The following is a 24325-nucleotide window of genomic DNA, read 5'->3' as shown; positions in this document are numbered from 1 at the left end:
AGTGACTGGTGTGATTTTAAGAAATGTTAGTGGTTTTCTTAAGTTTATTTTTTAGAGAAGATTTTGTTAGTGGTTGTCAGTCACATGTAGCTATGTTAGAAATTACAACACTAATGTAAAGACAGGAAGGAAATGGAATGAGGTTTTCAGTTCAGAACTTTTCATCTGTGGCACAACATACCACATACCCACAATGTGGATGGTTAGCCATCGCCCTTCGTCAGATCCAATCAACTCTCTACTCTTCTTTCCCCTGTGTCTCTCTGTTAATATCAGTCCAATAAAAACAAAAAGGCCCAGAATTGTTTTTGAAAAAAACCCGCAAAAACCAACTTGAAACTACGAAACCGTAGAGAACACTTTAGAGATGGATAAACAACAAAACTCTGACAACATTGTGTGGACACAGACCTCAAACAGAACTTCCAGTAGGACAGAATAAAGTAAGTAAGTCAATTAGAAATGCTCTTTAGTCTGTTGCTACTAGTCCATCCATCATCTGTCATGCTGCTGATTAAATTTTAATGAAACTTATGATGTGGGTCATTGCTCAGTTCCAGTATTTTCAAAACTGCACTGATTGCCTTTAAGGAAATGCTTCAGCATTTAACTGTCTGGATGTGAGGCTCAAAATCTGGGCCATGGCTGATTAGATTTTTTTTTTTTTTTTTAAATAGAGAAAGATTGATGTCATTGCTTCATCCGGGCATTCAACTATTACTGAGGTGGAAAGAGGACACAGTGGAACCACTGTTGTATATTACATAAAACTCTTCAACTAGTGCTGCAGCTAAGTATTGTTTTCTTGATAAATTAATTGATCACTTAAATGTCAAACTTCTTGAGACTGATGCCAAGAGGGGAAAAAAGAAAAACACTGATTACCAATATAGTGAATTTCTGAGCTGGAATGAAAATAGACTCTGTATATGTGGATTGTGCACCCATTTGACTATGCAAAGATACTCAGAAAGGCTGCTTTCTTAAACAAAGAACTTAATCAAACAGTATTCTTAAAACAATAGCGCAAAACGCCCTGTCTAGAGCCAGTTTTTGGTCTGTCCGTTCTGGGCTACTGTGCCTCCACAGAAGGAAACATGCTATGTCTGTAGACAAAAACGGCTCATCATAAAAAGGTAATAACAACATAACAATTCCTTTTTTTAGGTTATTATACACTAATGAAAAATACCTATGAATATTATATATTACGTTTCTGCCTAAAGATCCTCCCAAATGTTACACACTGGATGCTAATTTAATTAATTATAATTAGCAACAAATTCTTGTTGACGTCACAGAGCTGCTTCTTCTCTCCTACTCTGTGCTGCTTGTAGATTAAATGACACCAATATATCACTACAAGCATTTTTGCTGAAAATAGTTTTTTATACATGCATCCCCAATTAATCAATAAGTGGCCCCACTGGTCTCTTCCATCCACACATCCCCACTCACATTCAGAGAAAATCTTTAAAATACAAAAAGAAATCAATTGAATGCTCATTTATTCACTAACTCGTTAGACCATGCCAGATGAGACCAGGCAAAATGACTGACACTTATCTCGAATTGTGAAAACAGTTCAATTGCACGTAGACAGTCATTGTGTGCAGCTATAACAGCCAGCCACACACGCAACAGAGGAATGCCCTCTGTGATGGATGGCAAATTAATAATAATTAATTTTTACACAGGATACCTCTGCAGTAAAGAGCGGATATCATCCTGAACTTGCCCTGAAGTATCAGTAACAGCTCACAAACATCACTTTCCTGGCACTGAGGAGGATAAATCCTTCTCTGATACGGTTATAGTGATTACTGTAGTTTAGTTTAATACTGCTGGCTATGTTGTTCAGTCCTTGTTATGCAAGAATCTTATGGTGTGCTATGCTGCCTTCGGCCATTTAATCTCCATTTTACTCCCTTTATTTCATCTCACACACAAACTCAAGATTAGAAAGCCACAATATGTAGCCACGTTTTACTTCACTTAGCAAAAAAAGTAACATACCTATAAACTGCAACAATTTTTTATTTTTTTTTATTTAAGGTCATACTATCTGGAGCCAAAATGTTACCATTTACCACCCACAATGCAACACCACACACACAGTACAGTGGGAAGGCACAGCATGACCCAGCACTATGGTGTAATCTTAGTCACACGCTGCCTACAGCAAACAGGGCCAGGAATCCATTTCTGTGACCCAGTTCACCTCACTGTGCCTGTTCCTGGCCCAGCCTGGCCCAACATCCTGTGATGTGATCCTCTGCTCTATATCCATTTACTACTAAGGAGGAGCTTCTGCGAAAGCCTGAAAAGAAAGCTTTAATCAGGGAAAGAACGGAGAGGAAATGATGCATGTGATAATTGCGGCTTTCTGTACAAGCTGAACTGCAGATAAACTTGCTAAGCAACTGTATTTAAGCACCTTTTAGGGAAATGGGGAACAACAATATGTTTATGAGCTTGACTGATGGCTGCACGTGGACATGTACTAATTCATTTAAGAACAACAGGAGGCATTACCTGGTCAGTACCTTTTCAGCACTTTTCAGGATGCCTAGATTAGTACTGATAATGAACGACACACAGCACTCTGTATGTTCTGGCCTGAAACATGGTTGTTATTTTAAATAGAAAAAGGTAAGAGGAGGCTGTACTAACCAAAACCTATGAGGCAAACGTCCATACAAGAAAAGATGGACACTCCGGATGCTGCATTTCAACTACACGGTCACGAGATACATTTCTCATGCAGTGACATTTTGTAAGTTGTTATTGTGTTTAAAAAATAAATTACTTTTTAAACATGATGAATTACTTAAGAGCTGAAACAATTGGGGGGGGGGCAAGGAAATAAACTTCATATTTCAATCATTTGCTGGCATATCTTCCTCAAATATTGCATTATCGACTTCCTTACAGACGGGAAGCAGCCAGAGAGGCTGGACAACCTTACATCCAGCACCTGTACAGTCAGCAGTGGCACCACCTAGAGATGTCAACTGTCCCTACAGCCTTTCTCCCTTTACATCATCAAGTGAGAGGTCGTTTTTGTCAAATTCCCCAACCCTCATCGGTCAGATCTGAGACGAGTCTGAAGTGGAGACTGACCAGGAGGTTGGGAACACTGCCAAGATGCAGGTTTACTGAGTTATCTGGATAACTGTGCTGACTAAACCTGAAACCTCCTTCGCATGTTCAGCTGCTCAGTGTTTAGCTCTGTTTCTATGGCTTTTTTGCCTTCGTAAACTTTATTTTTATACGTTTATGCTTGTTTTGGCCTGGCTGTACATGAATGCGCGCTGTGAGCTGTTGGTAACCAAATTCCTGGTATGCACACTTGCCTAATAAAACTTAGTCTGGCCCTTTGCTTGGGTTTGAGGGTGACTCAGCAGGATACTAAATGCTAAAATAATTGACACAGTTCCACAGTTGTTCAGTTTTAAGGCTCAGTGTTGAAAGCAGTAACTACACATACTAGCTGTGCACCAATATGGCCATTGTTGTTTGCCATGGACAACAGTAGAGTTCAATGAAGCTGAGACAAACCTTGGTCTTGCTCTCACACACCAGCGTGCCACAATACAAGATATAGTTACAAGTCCTATTCGAACTGCAGGCACAGGTGCAATCAATGCAAAATACTCTGCACACAAGAATAGTGTTGTGTGCAAAGATTGTAGTACCAAATGTAACACTAAGCAGCTGCTCAAATCACTTAATGTAATTTTTTTTTTAAAAACTCACTAAGCCTAACATACAAGTTTAATTTAAAATTAAAATACAAGAGAGCCACTTATAGATAGGCCTTGACATAAAAATACACTGAAGAACACTCATCATCAGGATATTTTAGACCAGTTTCAGAGTAATTGTCTTGGATTAAAGGAATTAACTAATAGAAAATAAATACATCAAAAAGGACACTTTACTGGTTAAATAAAACACTTTCCACACTGGTCTAAACTGCGTGTCTACAGTCTAGAAACATGCAAACACATGCCACTTACATGCCTAAAACCAAGCACCAAACAGTTAACACCATCCTACAGTTTTCCTACCGCTCTGCTACCCTTTTGTCTGTTCTCCAGGATAAAAGTGAATAATAAAATAAAACTGATAGAAGGACAAATTACTGTTTTTAACGGTTGTGCTTACCCAATGGGAGAACGCACTTCTTACCAGAATTCATTGGCTCACAATAAGATTCAACACATGAGAAGAGTCAGACAAAATCCAACTGGCCTGCCGAATAGTCAGCTGCTCAAACATTTCTTGGGGGGTATTAGGTTAGTGCATCTCCAACTAAAAATCTGAGACTTGCACTTCACCATTAGGTTTAAAAACCTACTGGTAACACCAAAATGTAGGGAAACTTACGAAATATGTGCATCAGATTAATGCAGACAACAAAAACTCTGAATCTCCGACAATAACTAATCTCATGTCATTACTGTGTATACCGTACAACACTCAATTTCCTCTTTTATGGACATGATGTGCAAATGATGGTCGTCACACCAGTATGAAAACCTGTCGACATCAGTTTTATAGTATTTAATATCAGAATTGCTGGTGAGTAAACAAAGAAACGATAGGCCAAAGATCATGCAGAATTTGTACAATAAAGACCTACTTTGTTGTTTATATTAGCTGAAAAGCATCACAATAAAAGTTAATTATACTAAACATGTTGCTGGAGTTTTGACCTCGAAACTATTTAAGTTCTCCGTGAGACTTTGAAGCTGGTGAAGTTGTGCCAGAAATCCCTACTCCGACTAAACTGAGCACAACAGTATGATCTGGAAATTTCAATTCAGATTGATCAGACCGGGAGCTGAGACAGTCAAGCTGGTTTTTGGCATCAAGGGCTTAATACCAAGTTATTTTAGATCTCTCCCCAACTCCAGACTCCAAGGGAAGCAGCATCTTTATCCACTAACATTGTATGTTTCTCTGCCATACATTTTTACCGGTTTGGTAGTGACTGTTTGCCTGACAGATGAACGCATGCTGTAAAGCGCACACACACACACACACACACACACACACACACACACACACACACACACACACACACACACACACACACACCTGCCTAGCCTCGTTTCCAGGACAACCCCATCATCAAGAGCCAATAAATCCTAATGGCCAAATCAGCTCCAGTGTGTCAGTGTTTCTGACCACCTCTACCCTTATGGGGGTCTCACTAATGCAAAAGGGTCGATGCCAAGTAATGATGCGTGTTTGGCCTTCCTTTAAATTGTATGTTTTGTTGTTTTACAGTCAGAATAAAACCCTCATATCTAGAAACCTTGAGGCCTCCACGCCATTAAATTTAAGTATTACGTTAGCTCCTGCGTGAAATGAATTTGCCTCAGTCTGACTTAACTGGTCCTCGTTTGTGTGCCACGGTCACACTTCGGCATCAGCAGACAACACGGTCCCACCGGCACACAAAGTCCTCAAGCTAACAACCGGAGGAGAGCCCTTTAACACCGTTACATCTCTAACCGCTCCCGAGCCGCCGCTAGTTCGAGCCCCGGCTGCGACCACGTAGAGAGCAGTTTCTATACACCCTTCCTCCCCAACATCCACATGTACGCCAGGTCTGTCTCACTGGGAAGACGAGGGAGGGGAGGGAGGGGGGATTAAAAAACACGTTTTTTGTGCTCACCTGCGTGATGAAAGAGAAGACGGAGCTCACTTCCCTTCTCGGCAAACGGTAACGTCCGCTGGCTCGTCCCCGTGGTTGGTGTTGTACAAGCGGAGGAGGGAAAGCGAAGACACAAGCCAACACTAGAAGCCTGAAGGTAGGGTCAAACAACACGGGACTGTGGCACAGAGATGAGGCCGTCTTCAGAGAGCCTGGTTCGTCCGACACAAGGTGCCTCTCTCTCTCTCTCTCTCTCCAACAGACGGGGTTATAAACAGCTACCGCACGCTCTTCTCATGGAGGGATTTCGCCTTTCATAAAGCCACGGGGTTGACGTTGCTCACCGCGCATGCCCACATCCAGCCGTGACGTCAAGCGTCCACCTCTCGCCCCGCCCTGGAACGGCGGCTCAGCCAATCAGAGGCGGGCTTAGCGGTGACGCTGCCCTGTGAGGCTCTTAGTGACAGTGCCTTCAACAGTTTTCGTAATAATGACCTTTCATACATAACCTGTGTGTTTTAACCCGTAAGTTCCCCTTAAATGTTATTTAAGAAAAGGGGGTCTATACTCTCGGCCATCAGGCACAGTGGAGACATTCCTGTTTCCACCACACTGCCATCTGATGGTTGTTTATTTGCACTGCCTTTATTGGCCTACATTCACACACTGAACCTGGTAGTTATGGCATAACCATTTGGCACAAGGTTGAATAACAGGGCTAAGCCAGAAAGTTGCAAAAACTTGTGGTGACGTTGAAATACTTTTTTTTTACTGAGCTATTATTGATTTTACATGAACACCTGGTACATGTATCAAGTAGATAGTTATTTGAGAATTACAGGATATTTGACATCTTTATAAAACATGGTATTTAGTTTAACATATGTCCCCTAATAAACACAAGTCAAGAGACGAAGGGATTGTTTGCATAAAGTGAATAATATATAATGTATGAAAATGTCCAGTTTAATACTGCCTTGCATAACAAATTAGCTTTCCTTAGAGTCTCTACTGGAGTTTGGTAATATGTTTGTTAAGATGTTTGATAAGGTTGTAGTGCTTTGATGAAATACAGGTTTGGAATATACCACCTAAAGACACTGTTACATGAACATATGGGCAGTGCCTTATTATCTAAACGGTTTTAATACATTTTATGGCCACATGGGGGCAGATTAACTCAAATCTACCATGTTGCCATGGTATGTTATAAAACAATGGGCCTGTGACTAACCAGCTCACAAGGACCAACATTAGCATGAATGTCTCTGGCCACCTGATCAGGGCCAGATTAACCTGAAGGAGGACCCCAGGGCAAAAAATAAGATGTGGGCACTTACTGACTTCCCTCTTACTCTTAGACTCTGTGCATCATTGTGTACGCTTCAGTGATTTAACAAAACAAAATGTATTTAGAAATAGGATTCACATAAGCACAATATATACAACAAAAACCAAAATAATAAAAGTTGTAAAACCACATTATAACCTGGAAGCCTTCGACAAGAAAAGGTCTCAATATTAGGTCAATTTTCATTTCAGATTATATAGATGTATAGGAATGTTACATTTGTTTCCACAGAATGGGCTGTTTAGGTCTTCATTAAGTATTTTCCCCACAGGGATTATTAAAGTATTTCTGATTCTGATTCTGATTTATGTTGGGGATACAGGTCAACAGTAATTATGAGGGATCAGGGTTTAAGTACATGTAAACACACTGATTCTACATGCATATGCAGATTTATAGGTTACAATGCGTTCATTTTTAGATTACCTGCATAACATGATTATCTAATCAGGTGTATGTGAACACACTGACCATATCTGAAGCCTTTGTGCACCAGAACACCCAATGTTGTCCCCAGTTGTTTGGTTTCAGTGTAAAAGCAGTGGAGTTTGAGGTGAGTGTGCATGTGTGTGTTAGGTAAACCTGGTTTGAACTGCAGAGGAATGCTTTGATGAAGGATAACAATATAGATGTCACATTGTGAGCTGCATGGATTCCATGTTCAACCAGAAAAGTAATAACTCTCTCAACAGGCTATTTTCACACCTCACATTTGCTGACAGATTAACGGCTCTCTTGTCAGTTTACTTCATGTTCGTTCACGTATAGTTTTTCAGCTTCATGATCTGAATGCAGCAAGGAAATGTAGTGAAAGGACGCAATAATAAGGAGAAGTCGCAGCTGTTAACAGCATCTTTAATTAACCGACATCACAAAGGTCCTACTGTACTGGACATAATACTGTGGCACTTAAGAGTCAGCATGCTCGCAGATACTGAAGAACCAATAAAGCCTTAATTCAGCGCAAGAACACACCTAATAACAGTCCTTTTGTTACTTCACACTTACTTACTCAGTTTTCCAATCAGACCAGCAAAACATAATCCTCCAAAATACAAAAAAAAGGAGAAATATTTTAATAAAACATTTAAATTTGGTCAAGAACTGCTACTAAACATGATTTTAAACTGATTAACACAGAGATTTCTAAAACAAATATTCAGTTCTGGTCCTGTTCCATCACCCAGTGCAGCACAGATGAGACCAATACGACGTAGGGTATATAACTATTAACTATACATATATACATACACCAGTGGTGTATCAGGTGCAGGTATCTACAGTGCCTTTATTACAGGCGCATATAATACATAGTCATAAAATTGTAGTGCAAGCTAATTCCACATCACATATTTGATGACAAACATGCTTTAGTTCATTTCTCATTTTTTGTGTCACTGCGATTTTTAAATTTTTTTTTGTGCTGCTGTTAGTTCACTACATCCAGTGCTCTAAAACCTCTTGAGGGAACAGCAGGTTTGTGTGTGTGAAAGAGAAACTGTGTGTGAGAGAGACGAGGTGTATTAGTGTTAAAGCTAGAATCTTTGTGTGCTCAGGTCGGTGGATTATTTGTACAGTAAGCTTCTTCATTCCTTGTTGGTTCTTTTCGTCTGACAGTAAAAACACAAGAAGGTCTTCTGTTTCTTCATTTAGGATTAAAAAAAAACAAAAAAACACACTGGATAGATGGGGATTTTTAACCAGCAAGCTCTTCTTCTGTCTGTAGCAGTCCTTTTTAATCCACAAGCAGTTGCAAGATACAGCTAAAGGAGCGCAGCGAGAAATAGAAAAAAAACGTCTAGTTCCTTTATCTTTACAGTACCTACTTTACGTGTCTGGATGTCATGTGTTAGTGTGGAGTTTGATTTGCATGGGTGTGTGCTGTGTTTTGTGTGTGAGTTGTGCACGTGAGCGAATGAAGGACAACAACTGAGAGCATTGTGATTCTTTAGATCACGTTCTCAAACAGCTGCATGGAGTTCATGATGTTCTCGTCCTGGAAACAAAAATAAAGAAAAACATTTGTCACCAGACGTGTGAAGTAAAAGTCAAAGTCAAATTGTAGTTCTTTAGCCCAAAATTACAATAAATAATTAACCTTTACAATCTGTACAACATTCAATACCCTCTATCCTTCGTTCCTTCAAACATAATACTATTTCTATCAAGTGACCACAGTGACAATGTAGCTTCTAGTCAAGTCTTTCCAGACAAAAGGGATTAATTTAATATTAGTGATAATGTTCATTCAAAGATGTCAGTACTGTTAGTACTTAGCACTATCAAATTGTTTGTAATTCATCAATATTCAAAGCTCTTTCTTATTATTAGTCAGAAAATACTGGTTCTAATATTAAAGTTCAACCAATTCTCCTTAATGAGAAGCCAAATTATTTTTGATTAAAGCATGTTTGAGCAGCTGCAAAGTTGCAGCACATTTATTGCCCAATGTTTGAGTTTGGGGTCAATGAAACACACAGATAGATCAGCTCAAGCTGAATATTCACTCATTATCTACTAACCCCATGTGAGTCAGAGCTCCACGGATGTTTAAAGATCAAACCCAAACTGAGTGGACACATATAGTTTAATCTTGGACCTCACGTACATTAGGTCAGTCTTGTGGCAAAAGAATTACAACAAGAGGCCAAATATTCTCTATTTTCCTCACTAACGTTGTTTTTCTTCCAACACATGTGGAGAGTTTTGCCCATATCCACCCACAACTGTAGGTAAATCTGTCCCCTCTAGCCCATACATATCAGTTGGTATTTTGCAGCTTTTGGAGCTGTAGTGACATGTTTTCCAGCTACAGTCAGGGAGGAAATACAGAGGAGTATTAACTGGCATCATGGTGGAGGTCAGGTCTACCCACTTATCTAAACTCAAAGAAACTAATAAAAGTAAATATATCATATGTCCTTACCCAAAAATGTAATTTAATATTGTGAATTAAAAAGACAAAGACAAAAAACATGAATATGTATCTTTGTTCATCTTCCAGCAGGAATAAAGAAAATCCTGGTGGGCATATGGTGTACACGTATCATGGAGTCTACACCACTTGTGAGTACATAATAAGTAAATATTATAATATTTAAGAGGGGTCTTTTAATTATTTAAAAGGACTGATGGTGTTAATTCAAACACCATAAACTAAGGTTTTTAAACTTCAATAAAAAATAAATAAACAAACACGGTTGTAGCCGTAAAATCAAACACTGAACCTGACTGCAGCAGTGTGGAAAATATTCCTGGTCTTTAGCTAAACAAACAAAAACATTTAATTGAATGATGCAATACATTTCGACATGAATATAGACAGTTATCTTCTGGAGTATGTGCATCATTTATAGTTTGAGGTGTTAAGCTAGACAGTGTGCAGGAGCCCCTCATTGTTTTCACCTTCTCTCTTTCTATGTAGTTTGTGGTTTTATCATTAATGTATTGTACTGTTATGAACCACCTCCAGTCTCTTGTGGTTTGGGCTATGTGTGGTTCAGCTGCAGCTCAGTGGACGTGTGGTTGAAGTGACAACCCTGAGAATGGGAGGTTTTACCACCGGCTCCTAAATGGAGACCAGTCAGTCATGTCTGCCTGACAGTAAGGACAAGAAGAACTGTGTGTAAGACCCAGAAACATACACATAACCTGTTCTTGGGGTGATGTACAGCACTCCCTATACTGTATGTGGCTCAGTCTTATAAGTACTTTAAAGCATTTACTGTACCTCCTATCCATATCCAAGAGTCGAGTAGAGTGAGGTTAACATCCTTAACCACCAAAACTACCAACAACGAATGGCTTTTTCCTCCTTTTCTTACTCCTCTTCCTACTGTAAGCGTAGGTTTTGTGTTGGTTTGTGCCACATAATTGAGCTGCTCTGTTTAATAAAAAAGTACATCTGAAAATGACGAGCACAACTGATTGTTGATTGACTAAGGGGTAGAAGTGTCAGAGCCTTATTAAGCTGACAATATAATGAGTCTATGTGTGTGATTATTGCACAAACGTCAAGTGTTGAGAGAGGAAATTAGGTTAAATCCACCTTCTCATTGGTCGTGTGAATGAGAGGTGGTGGGAAATATGGAAGACGATCTCAAATTATAAGATGATGTCGAGTGCCTGGATGTGAATCAGGATGAAGACGAGAAAGTGAGGTATTTCTCAAAAACATGAGTGATGCTTTACGGTGTTTGTGAATGAGTCAGTGCTTGTATAACCAGTGACGACATGTTGTTAAAGGCAGCAAGGTTGTACACAGCTCTATTTGTGCTGCTGAGTAACTGAGATTTAGTTTGTAAGAGTGAAAGAGTGAAAGAGTGAAAGAGTCACCTTCTGACAGGTCTCAATGAACTCTTCAATGGTCACTACACCATCTCGGTTTTTATCCATTTTCTGTCGGAAAAAGAAGGATCACAAAACAGAGAGAAAGGACAAGTTGGTGAAAGCATTTGAGGGTGCTTGGTAATCATCCTTTGAGTAGATATTAAAGAGAGGCCTTGTAGCACCATGTACTTGTACCTGGAAGAACTTGTCCACGTGTTCATAGGGGGCTTCATCTCGCACACAGGGGTAGGTGTACCTCCCCATCATGTCATAGATTGACTTCATAATCGCCAGCATCTCCTGAAGAGAAGAGGTCAGAAGCAAAAAAAAGTTAAAACAATAAACTACATTGTTTTCCACCATGCACTGTTGCTAGATTTATCTCTACATGTGAATGAAACTGACTTTACCTACACGTACGAGACTAGATTAAAAATGGTATTTCTCATGAATAATGCAGTGTTGGTTTGACCTGAAGTTGCAGTGCATAGACTAAACGTTGCATTGTCCAGAATGTAATGGTAATTTTAATAATTTATCAGGTTTTGTCGATATAGACCTTTTTCACAGCAGTCACTTTGACATGAAATAGTAGAATAATCACAGGTGTTGCCAGTGATACTAATTAAGGTCCTGTTTCATTTAGTTAGTTTACAAACATTCACAACAGCAGCAGCACCCTGACTCTGTTTGAGCTGAATGGAGCAGATCACTGGTGACACAGGTGTTTACCCAAATATTTAAATTGTTATGTCATTTGCACAAAACAGGTTGAGATTTTATAAATAAGATTGGAGATTTTTTTATACTGATGACGTTACAACATCTGAGTTCCTGAACTGAAACAAAAGTGATTTGTTAAAATACCTTAGTTTGAGAATCTAAACATGTTTTTCCACAATTTGAGAAAGTCAAACGTCAAGAGCCAAAGCTTCTACATACAGTTGTCCAAGAGTTGTGTTTGAATAAAAACAAGTATGATTTATATTTCATTAATAAACTTTTGTGGCACTGAGTAAGTGTGTGTAGGTGTTAGCCTTGAACCCACCTGATGTGCATATAATTAATCTCTTACAACTCAAACACATCCCCTAACCCACATGTACCTCTTTAGTGATGTAGCCGTCTTTATTAATGTCGTACAGGTTAAAGGCCCAGTTGAGCTTCTCAGTGACCGAACCTCTGAGCAACACCGACAGGCCGATGACAAAGTCCTCAAAGCGGATTGAACCGTTTCTGTCGATGTCAAATGCGTTGAAGAGGAAGTGGGCATAGGTGGTTGCATCTGTGGACAAAAGGAGTTAGAGTCATAGATTTAGTGTGCTGTGTTTAGACATACTTTAACTTTAGTAGAACAGGTTGGATTGTTCAGATATGCATTATTTTGTTAATTATATGATACATTTAACATTCTCTGTTCAATCACTTCAAACTATAAAGATCAACATCTACTGTTTCTTAAAATTAACATATGGGTTCTTCTACAGTAGCTACATGGACATAAAGCTCTGATACAGACAGCGATTGTTTTCTTCTGCTAATGGCAAAACTACAGAAATAGACAATCTGGTTTGTTTATGTAGGTCATATAGAGGCATCAGATTAAATTGAGACTGTTTCATTATCAGTTAATAATTATAGCCTGAATTGCTTTTATAATGTTGGGACTTTTGCAGAGACTTTATTAATATAAAATGTATAAAATAATAATAAAATTAGGATTAGGCAAATGCTTCTTACACATTAATTCATCGCTAACATGGATCCAATAATATACATATAACACAATGAAAGGGGTAAATCTACAATACTTTTACTTTGATACTGTAAATACATTTAAAAAAAAAACCATTTAGATTTCAAATGCAGGACATTTTTCTAACTATACTGTATTTCTACACTTATCTATGGCTCTGTATACTACCACTGTCATTATCTAACATATGTTTGACTATTTTGATGTATCTATTCAGTTGTTTTTTTTCACAAGATGTTGAAATAAAATATAATTCTTGAACATTAAACATTAAATTCATATTTTTCTGAACACCTTTAGCCAAAAGAAAAACCTAATAATTTCCATACAGTCTCTAACAAGAAAGGACAAGAGAGGAGAGATTGTTTTAACATCTAACCTCCTTGGGGAAAGAACTGAGAATAGATGGTCTTGAATGTCTCCTCATCAACCATCCCACTGGGACACTCCTGCTCAAGAGAGAAAAAAAGTGATATATATTAGAATAATTCAAATCTATATAAAGCATTGTAATGGAGGAGGTGGAGCAGCGAAGAACGTTTCAGCAGCCGGCACGCACGTTCTTGAAGCCTCGATAGAGAGACTGAAGCTCCTTCCTGGTGAACTTGGTCTGAGCCTGCAGCTGGTCCAGCCCCTCCGGCTGGTGACGCACCGTCGACAGCTCCAGATCACTGTCGCTGCTGTCTGTGGGTGAAAGAGACAGACAGAGAGAGAAAGGGATGGGTAGACATACAGGAAGAGAGAAAAGAAGGAAGGAGAGAGAAGTGATGTAAAGAGGGGAAAAGATGAAGAGAAAAAAGAGGGAGGATGGGGGCAGACGTTGAGTGTGTGGATGCAGGTCAACATTCAGGGAGGGGTGGGATCACATTCAACAGGGAGCCATCTGTTACAGAGCAGGTGGGGAAAACGTGCAAGTTTCAGAGAGAGATTTGGCAAAAAACTGTAGAGGAGCAAAAGGCAGGCGAATGAGGGAGTAAAAGAGAAGAGGAGGTACTTTCTTTATGGCAGAAATGTCGCTTTGATCTGCTTTTTTTAATTAAAAAGCCACTGCAGAAAATAAGAATTTGAGAAATTCAATCAAAGTCACAATTAAGTGTCGCAGCATGATTTATTATCAGTTCACACCCACTAAGAGAAAGCACTGCACGACCGGGGGAAAGAAAACATCCAAAACAAAAGGAGGTTTTTCTACCATTACCGTACTTACCATCTTAAGACAGAGAGAACAGAGGAGGACGAGGAGGAGGATGGGTGTTGACACCGAGATGGATTGAAAGAGAGTAAATGGAGAACAGTGAGAGAGTGATAGTAAGAGGAAGGAAAAAAAACAAAAACAAAGAAAAAACAAGTCAAGTCACATCAGTGAGGGGTTAACCGATGGGAACTGAGCGGTCCAGTGGAAAACACTCAAGTTATGTCCTGATAAAACATCCAGCAGAGCAGTGAAATATAATATGCTGTGAAACATAAAAACCACAGAGGAGGGAGGAGATCCACGCTTATGTAACACCGACGGTTCAACCTGCACAAAGTGAGAAGGAGACAGCGCGAGACGACCTCTGACCTCCTTCACCAGATGAACACTCCCATTGATAAAAATCAAAAGTAGGTGCCATGTTGCTCTGCTCCAAACAAATAAGTTAATAACATTGATAATAGTTTGATCTCAGATGTAATCTGTGAGGAGATCAGGTATTTCAAGTGTTTTCCATATTATCCTTTAATGGGTTGTTTATTAGTAAGATAATATTAGCTTTGTCAGTTAGCTCAATTAGCTAGCTACAGCTGGCTGCTACTGTATGAATAAAAACTAATCTCTATATATTTTATTTATTAATGCATACAACATAGGAAACACTTTGTTTGAACTTAAGAATAACTGGTGCTTCCTGGTGCTGTAAATACTCACTAGAGCACTAAATACGTATTCATACCCAGCAGAAAATAGTCCCCAACAAATTCACTCTTTACTCCTGTTTGAGTAACATTTGCTAACAACTACAGTGCCCAGCTTTTGATTAACCTTTTTGAAAATACAACTATATAACTGTGACCAGTTTTTATACTTTTACATCTTTAAAGAGTTATGCATTTATTGAAACCCAGATAAATAAAAAAAACATCTTTATTATTCATCTTTGTAAGCACCTCACAACTACTTCTACTGCTCTCATGATTTACAACTAACGACTCGAGTCAAACAACATTCACAAGAATCTACAAGTGGATACAATTAAAAACTGTCACTCCTCGCTCCATGTCCTCCTCTTCCTCCTCCTCCTCCTCCTCACTGCCCCTCTCCCAGGTTGTCTCACCGGTCTCAGTGATGTCGATCAGGCCCAGCAGGTGCATCAGTTTGAGGAACATGATCACCAGGCAGACGATGCCAACTGTCTGCAGTCCCTCCGTCTCCCACCTCACACTCATCTTCCCCTCGTCTTCTATCTTTTCCTCCACGGTCCTTGTCTTTGTTTTCCCTCTATTACTACATTATTGGACTTTCTATACACATTTCTTTCAATCCGATCAATCTCTTTTTGCCTCCCTCTCTCTGTTCTTCTTCTCTATCGCTTCCTATATCAGAAACAGTGTCACTCAGTCATCACAGTTTTCTTTCCTGTAGTTTCTCTTACTCTGTTCAGCTCTCTCCTTCTGCCTTTTTTAATTGTCTGCCCTTTTTTACCCCCCGTTGTCTCTCCTGCTCAAATGGATCTTTCAGGATATTATCCACAACTAAGAGCAGGGTCTGACGCTCCAACTCCTTTATTGAGGTCAAGTGGTTTAGATTATTGCAGTAAAAATACCTCTCGAGAGAGAGTGAGAAAAATCTCCCCTCCAAAATATCTGGACCACCACGTTAATCCATGGGAAATCCAATCAGGTAGAGAGGAACCTCTCACATCATGTTTTTTTGGTTTGGGATTCCTCCGATGAATATTATTCCTCTAGTTGGTGACAAAACTCTTAGCAAATAATAATAAAAAAAAACAATATCCATCATTTGTCCAGAGGTGATATGTGTCACAAAAACCTCCAATGGCTGAATGACAGATGCTCTGCAACTTCTTCCTCTCTTTCCTCCCTCCATCTCACATCTTATTGTCTGCTAATTAAGGCCTGCCTTTAAGGAATCAGAGAGGGTGGTGACAAAAGGTCAACAGGTGTCCTGAATCCCATTTTCCCAGTCAGCTCTGTGATCCACTTTCTAATTGTTCCCCTGTCTCTCTTGGGGTCCATAACACAGATTTAATACTGTGTCAAACACTCATAATAATGGACTAAAGAGAAACAGTGAGCAAATGCTCCCTCTAGTGGAGACTAATGACACAACAGGAACAGAGACAGTGTGCAGCCATTGTTTAACGAACAGGTAACTTCATCCTAGATGTAGAAAATTGTTTCCTATGGGTGAGATTTACCCTGTAACAATCTTTGTCTGTCCTTCCCCCTAATTACATTCTTACTTCTCCACACCCGTTTACGCCCATTTTCTACCTGCCCACTAGAGGCCCTCAGACTTTTTCTCCAGTCTCACTCCCACATCCAGCCACTCTGTATTATTGCTGTTACCTGAACCTCAAACTCACCTGTACCTGCCTGCCTGTGTCTGTATCTGTATCTGTATCTGTATCTGTACCTGCCTGTCTGTATCTGTGCCTGCCTGTCTGCCTGTCTGTATCTGTAACTGCTTGTCTGCCTACCTGTATCTGTACCAGCCTGCCTACCTGCCTATATCCCGTACAGGCCTGCCTGTAAGCCTTTCATGCAGATTATAGGTGACAGTACTGTTTAAGCCCTGAGGTTTACCTGCACACTTCCTCTCGGGATGAATACAGCACCAACAAATTCCACCAATAAGGTACGGTGGACTGTATGTGGCCTGAGAGACTAAAACCCAGGGCAAATGAAAGTTTCAAATCGCACACTCAGCTCCTTAAACTCATTGCTGTCAGCACATATTAATAACTCAAGGTGACTTATCAACTCAGTTTCTTTCGTCTGGATTTTGGTGCCTGGACGGTTTGAGGACACAGATATTGTAAGAAAATCAGAATGAAACAACTCAACAGGGAGGAGGGACATGATGATTCTGGACATTTGGAGTTAATACTTTCCTCTAGAAGAACCAATCATCAGTTAGAGCTACATTTATATTTTTACAGATTTATTAGTTTATTAGTTTTATGCCATTAACTTGTAACAAAGGGTGGGAGTGTGTATTCTCTGTCTTAATGTCTTAATGTTGTTTGATGCTTGTAAATATTATTTAAAATCAAAATGAGGAAAACAAACAAGGAAGAGGAGAACAACTCTGAAGGCCAGTTTCAATGTACAATGTTAGGTTTTCAGATATTAGGTTATTATAGTTACCCAGTATTGGACTTAAGTTTTGTAACTTTGGTTTTGCAGTTTTAGGAAATTGATGGATGGATGATGTTACCATCAAATCAATTAAAAGTACAAAAGTAATCTCATGAGTCATCTGTTAAATGAACTGTGCGACAAAACATGAGAAGAGCAAACAAGTCAAAGAGGAACAAATAAAACTACTCATCTCCTCCCCATCACTTTACAGTATATTGATGTTACTCCCCACTAAAATATCCAGGACAAGAGTCAGATGGGGAGTAAAAATACGAGATATTGGTATCAGAGAACCCCAGAATAGGGCTTGTACATCTCTAAAGACAAGGCTACCTCGGGCATCAGATGTCAGCCCAAAATAGGACCAAGTTGGACTGAACCCAAAATCGACATCAGAGCAGAAAGGACTGAAACAACAATCAAAAACCAGAGTTTTTTGTTTGTTTTAGATCAGATCATTTAACTAGATGCACACATAATGTGGACAGACACACACACAAGGAGTGTCAATGCGTGTATTTTTAGTGAATTATTGGATCTTTTCTTGAGTGCTGATGATATAAATAATGCAACAAATAAGCTACCAGACTTTACTGGTCTGCTGATTGATAAAGGACGCCTGATGTACTCCTGATGTTAAATGTGGAAAGTCAATGATTCCTTTCAGACATATTTGATCACATAAATAATACAATACTATTATTATAAGTACAATAATAATAATAATAATAATAATAATAATAATAATACAAATATATAAATATATCAACAGCAGAGTTGACATTTGATGGCTCTTAAAAGTGAGAATTTGCTGTTTTTCTTGTAAAGTAAAATTAATATTTAGGGGTTTTGGGATATTGGTCAGACAAAAAAAAGCTTTGAAGACGCCATAATGTTGATTTTTCACTGATGATTTTAATGTTAATGTTTTATAGACCAAACTATTTATTGATTAATAGATCAAGTAATGTAATAATAAAACTGTAGAATGAAAACTCTTAATGTCATTGAACCTCTCAAATTCCCAGAAATATTTCTGAGGGCGTCACCTCAGTCTCCTCAATGTGAACCACTCACAAAAATACCCAAATCCTAAACTGAAGAATAACCTCAAACAGAAACTACAATGTCAAACGCCACGGTGCAAGTTTACACAGCGGCAAACTCATGAATGACTGCAGAACTGAATCAGCACCACAGCGAGAGTCTCAATAACACCTGTGACCATCACAAAGATGATATTTATAGTGGGGCTGCTTTTAGAGTCTATTTCTATCCAATCGACCAGGAGCATGAACATCTGGACTTGTGTATCCTGAAGAGTTACCTTTCATTAATATCATTAAACGTTTTCCTACATGAAGACAGGTTGGAGAGATAGTAAAATGCCTTCAGTGTAATCTGTTGGCCAAACAGATAAATGTGTTTGGGTCGATGAGAAGATGCTCCAGCAGATGAGATAATGATGCTGCAGTTGGTAAGTTAACCCACTCAGGGAGCTGATGAAGTAATGAAGTGGCAGGAATCAGGATGAAGACACATGATGAGAATTTCTGAGGTTACTGAGGAATAGCCAATAGTGTCCTTCAGGGTCCTGGAGGAGTGCTCCAGACTCCATATTTAGGCTGCCTCAAAGAAAGCCTGTTCGATACCGCATGTATAATTGATGTGGAGTAATGCTAGACCGGGGTGTAGGCCTTGCCACAGAGGGAGGAGGAGGAGGAGGAAGGAGGAGGAAGGAGGGGGGCGCTATTGGTGGAATTGAAGATCGGAGAGATTGAGAGGAGTGATAAATAATGAATGGACATTACTGGTGTTTTTGTTGAATTTATTACTTATAATGCCGAACCATATGAGAAGCACTAATGTGCCGACTGGAGCCTTCCTGCTGTAATTGTTTTGGCACACTGACTGCAGCGCACTCTGACTGGCTGGACTTCAGCCCAAAACTCTAATCAAAGGGTACTGCATCAGTCAAAGAGCAGCGTCTGATGGCTCTTTTACAGTCCCAAATGTACAGAGACTACCGACCCATCAAGGTTTTATGGTGTATTCCTTAGTAGGCAAAATACATCCCATTAAAGTTTCCCACTCTGATGCCATACATATATTTTATGATAGTCCAGGACTTACCAGAAATACATTTAAAATAACACATGGTACTATAGTGATTGTATAGTATTTTCCATTTTATTTTATAGACTTTTATTTTGACATTGAGATTATACGACCAGCTTCATAAACCCATTGGCCACTCTTTATTTATTTATTATATTCATTTATTTTTACAGAGTAAATTGATTACTATAACTGTAAATGTGCTAGTGTTAGCCAAAAGGCTAATTTTCAGATGTTGTCCTTTGTTAAATTAGCCATTAGGACATTAAAACTGCAACGCCTCATCTCTGTTTTATTCATTACTCTTATATTGTCTGTATTTTATGACTCACTTTTGTCTTTTATTGTGAAGCACTTTGTGACGTATGATCTAGACAGTGTAATATATATAAAATATACTGAAGTATAGGAAGCCCTGTGGACAAATAATGACTTTAAACAGCGGCAGAATTATTCTGAGGTGCAATTATCAATACTACAGTATAGAAGTATTTATTATTACTGACGCATTAACATGTAAGCAACATGTTAAACAGTGTGTGGTCAATTAGAGAAACAGTGTGTATGACCATTTTTGCATCACAATTTTAATTTTCACTGAAACAAATTGTTAAAATTATGATACAGTGACATTTGTTGGGGTCTGTACCAAACAAACATATTTTCTTACATCTTGAGGACAAGATTTTTAGGCCATGGCCTCTCTGCAGCACTTCAGTACTTCATTATAAGCTGTTTTGTCACATCTTTTTATTTTACTGCAGCTCTTGCGATTTGCATATTGCACTTGGCCCTTTGTGATTTTCAAAAATATTTATTTGTGAATCCCATAAACTCCGGTATTATTATACACCAGATAAACTTATAAAAATGTGACTCATGGAGGATAATTACTATAAGAGGTGTGAAAATGAAGCAGGTACTTTCCTTTATTTAATGTTGGCTTATTCCTTTGGAAACAATAATCACAAGCATTGATGAATGGTTGCACAAACCACTGCCAGCTGTGTTTAATAGGTGGCAGGTCTCTTCTACAGTACGACAGCATTTATACAAACAAGAATTTGAGCTTATTTATCTTTATTAAGCTTTCCAAGTAGTCAGTCATTTTGTCACTCCTTAAAGAAACAGAACATTTCTCAGTTTATCACCAAATTTGGAAATAAACCTAAATGTTTCTACTCAGACGTATAACACTAGAGTTTAGCAATGTAAGAATTCACTACCTATTTAGCATTTATATGCTTTTAATAAATGGTTTATAACATACACAACACAACTCATCCTGTGCAGGCTGGTGTAAAAACAGATAATGTCTTCATTGGAGAATTAAAAACTGATGAGTTATAACTGTGTATACTTACATTATAGTTTGTTATAAACCATTTATTTAATGTCTATAAGTTGCTAATACAGTCAGCGTTTAATAGGAGGTTGAACTAAAGTGTTACTGACTGAAGTAGTGACTCAGCATAAGTGCCGTAGAAAACCGTAGCACCGAACCTCAGGTATCTGTTAGAGAGTAGAGGGGCCACAGGTGGGCCCTTACCTTCAAATGAGGACATGGGCTCCAAGATGCCAAACTGCTTGAGAACTGCCATGAAAAGGATGATGACCACGCCGATGGCAAACAGCTCCATGCCCTGGATCCCCATGACTTCAGGATGAGGGGGGGCCCACTGAGGGCCAAGCCAGCACGAGAGGGCCTGGCCCCGGGAGGGAGAGACACGAAAAGGAAACCTGGGCCGACCCGAATTACGCTGGGCCAGGCAAGTCAACAGCGAGTGTTTTCAACAGAGGTGATCAGAAATCAGTCTGGTTGGTGGGTGACTGCATGGGTTTGTTTCCAGGCCCAGGAGACAGCATGAGAGCCTGTCCAGCGAGCTGGATGAAGGCTGCTCTAATGTCAACACTGATGCTGAAGTGGAAAATATGTGGAAGCTGACATATATGGAAAACCTCCCTCTCTAGACCCATGAGGGAAAATGGGGGTTGTGTCACAAGTCATTTATTACAGCGCATTAAACGAGACGTTTAGAGTCACTTTCCAGACTTTCCTTCTGCATGCACTCTCAGGAGCTCAAACTGGCAAAGACGAAAGTTACTGCTCACCCTCTTAATCCAAACAGCTATTATCAGTCCTCACGTCATAGTTTACGCTCATGAATCACATCTTGGGTTCAAATGAAAATGTCTTTTGGGAACAGCAAAGAATTTGCCTCTGTGTCCATTTTTATCATTTTCCTCCCATTAGGTGGGAGAAAGTCCTGGTGAATACAGCTGACTTATTGAAATACAGAACAGAAGATGAAATATCAAAGTCTTCTCATCCTCCATGCCATAAAAACGGCAAAATAGCATTAGCATTACATTAGTAAATTACCCCATTATATGCGACCACACAAGCGGCTTCTGAAACCTCAGCTTTGGAGCAAAAACATGCTCTAAAGACTCTTTATCTGCAAGTACAGTCTGTCTTTCTAGTCTGAGTGGCATCTGCTCACATTATTCAGGATGTGATAATCTTTTAACACAGACCTGTCAGTCAAAATACAAAATTTCATGGAAAGTGAAAACTGGCTAAAACAAGGCTGTACTTTCCAAATGATCAAAACCATTAATCCGGCATTTACTTATGGGACTTGTGATGTTTTAAATCAGCCAAGAAACCACTTTTTCCGCTCACTCCCGCTGCATTTCTCTCACAACTGTCAGTAATCCTCTGGTCCACTAAACGCCTTTCGCCACAGGCTTAATTTAACCCCAAATAGTTGAACTTCGTGTTCTGCGTTGCTGTCCCGTCTGATTCAGTTCACTTGACTGTTTGTCCAAATCCAGCTCCAGATATGGAAGAGTATGGCTCTGGAGAGAAGGCACTTAGAGCAGCAGCAGCAGCAGCAGCAGCAGCAATGTCCAGGGAGGGAAATCCTGAAACTGAGAGGAGCTGTGGGGAATGAAACCTCCTCCCCTGGTGTCTACCTCCTCCGCACACACTTTTCCATCAGTCCTCTCTCTCTCTCTCTCTCTCTCTCTCTCTCTCTCTCTCTCTGCAGCTTCCTGAGTTTATCTGTTGCTGCTTCTAGTTGTAACTTTTCCTCCCTCGACTCACTTAGTCAATACTCACTCCGGCTGAGGTTTAAAACTGAAGTGCCCTGTCCACCCTAAACCTTCCATCCTGTCCTTGTTGTGGTCTCTCCTTACTCCTCTGCACTCCTCCTTTTTCTGCGTCTGTTCATCTGATTCGCTTTTGCGCCCCGGAGCTTGCCTCCTCCTCCTCCTCCCTCCATCCCCTCTGTCATTCCATAACTTTGGCCAACCGCAGACTTTCTCTCACCCTCTGCTTGACTCCCTCTTGGGCTTGACTGCTCCAAACTACCCCTCCTTTCTCCATCACATCCACCTCTTCAGGGGAGGTTTTCTTTTTGGTAGAAATGTGTGTTTAGTTTAAAATTTAAAGCTCTGGATTTTAGCGATCATTAACTGTGAGGAATTGAATGCCAAATAAACAACTCAAAATATTCTAATGTGAAAAACTATCAATTAATAGCTATTTTTTACTCCAAATAGCCTACAGCCATCGACAGAATGTAGGACAACGGGCCCCTGGACACAGATATATAAGAGGACCCCCACCCCTCCAACAAAGGAGCAAGACCCCCAGACTGAACAAGACAGTTTTGTGTCTCTTTATGATCATTATGTGTCTCTCTGTGGATGTTTTGCATCTCTCTGTGGTCATTTTGTGCCTCTTGTCCATCACTTTGCATCTGGAGTTTGTGTCTCTGTAGTCTCTTGATTTACTTTGTTAGCAGTTGCCCTGTACTCAGTAATCCATCTGTGATATTAACAAGCAAATAACCACTCACCCACTTTCTGACTCTGACAGGGGGGCACTAGGGATGGCCAATCAATAAACCCCTCTGATTACATCTGCCTTAGCTGCTACAGTTTACAGTTGAGGGGTGAAGTCAAATTACCCAAATATGTGTAATGTGGGCACGCACACACAGATCAAATAGCAGGAACACCCCACTTCCCAACTCTTCCTCAACTCTGTTCTCCTTCGTCTCCTTTTCTCTACGAACTGAACACAGTGTTGGTGTGAAGAACAAGCTGGAATATTGTAAATGTATTACTACATTATTAATGTCTCAACATCTTAATAATTCCTGGAATATGTGCAACAGCTGTCTGTAGAGAACATGGAACAATATATAAATGTAGTTGTATGACTGTGGCATTAGCAGGTCAAAGGAGGATAACTGATGACTCTACACTTACTAATGCATCAAGATAAGAATGGAGATGTGTGTGTGTGTATGTGTGTATGTGTGTGTGTGTGTGTGTGTGTGTGTGTGTGTGTTGATGCGTTGTGTGTGTGTGTGTGTGTGTGTGTGTGTTGATGCATTGACTTGGTTGGAGATAGGAGACACAAATGGGAGGCCAGAGTGAGAGAGATCAATATCTTTGTGGCAGGGCAGTGGTGGTGGAGCTTCCCCTCCTCTTTCTCTGCTACTTACACTTTACCAGAAAAATCCAAATCAACCATCAGTAATGAAATCACAAATCTATTTTCAGTCTCCACCGTTACTATTCCTTAATTATTCAGAGCCTGTGGTGTCCGATGAAGGTCAAATTTACATTTCAGTTACCACTTTGTGGAGTAGAGTGGATCAAGTGACAGGCATCCACACACACACACACACACACACACACACACACACACACACACACACAA

General features: G+C 39.7%; 2 protein-coding genes across 10 annotated transcripts in view; both read right to left on the bottom strand.

Moving 5' to 3' along the window:
• Window positions 1–6007, bottom strand: part of slc23a2 (solute carrier family 23 member 2) — a 35214-nt gene extending 29207 nt beyond the window's left edge. For 4 of the 6 annotated variants that reach the window (XM_051423495.1, XM_051423499.1, XM_051423496.1 and 1 more), the window contains exon 1: window positions 5690–6007. The gene's annotated coding sequence lies outside the window, so the exon portion shown is untranslated. The remainder of the gene's footprint in view (window positions 1–5689) is intronic. The other 2 variants (XM_051423501.1, XM_051423502.1) reach the window with 1 other exon arrangement.
• A 1849-nt stretch (window positions 6008–7856) lies between these two features.
• LOC127376554 (calsenilin-like) overlaps window positions 7857–24325 on the bottom strand; it is a 41648-nt gene continuing 25179 nt past the window's right edge. For 2 of the 4 annotated variants that reach the window (XM_051423543.1, XM_051423545.1), the window contains 6 exons: window positions 13664–13788; window positions 13484–13553; window positions 12455–12633; window positions 11544–11648; window positions 11355–11417; window positions 7857–9015 (listed from right to left, as the gene is read on the bottom strand). In XM_051423543.1, coding sequence (XP_051279503.1) covers window positions 8968–9015; window positions 11355–11417; window positions 11544–11648; window positions 12455–12633; window positions 13484–13553; window positions 13664–13788 — 590 coding nt within the window. In that variant the 3' untranslated portion in view covers window positions 7857–8967. Of the gene's footprint in view, window positions 9016–11354; window positions 11418–11543; window positions 11649–12454; window positions 12634–13483; window positions 13554–13663; window positions 13789–15419; window positions 16547–21136; window positions 22801–24325 lie in introns of those variants that run through there. The other 2 variants (XM_051423544.1, XM_051423546.1) reach the window with 2 other exon arrangements.

The sequence above is a fragment of the Dicentrarchus labrax genome, unplaced genomic scaffold (genome assembly GCF_905237075.1).
Source record: "Dicentrarchus labrax unplaced genomic scaffold, dlabrax2021, whole genome shotgun sequence".
In the NCBI taxonomy this organism is placed as follows: Eukaryota; Metazoa; Chordata; class Actinopteri; family Moronidae; genus Dicentrarchus; species Dicentrarchus labrax.
This window is presented reverse-complemented; position numbering and strand designations above follow the sequence as displayed.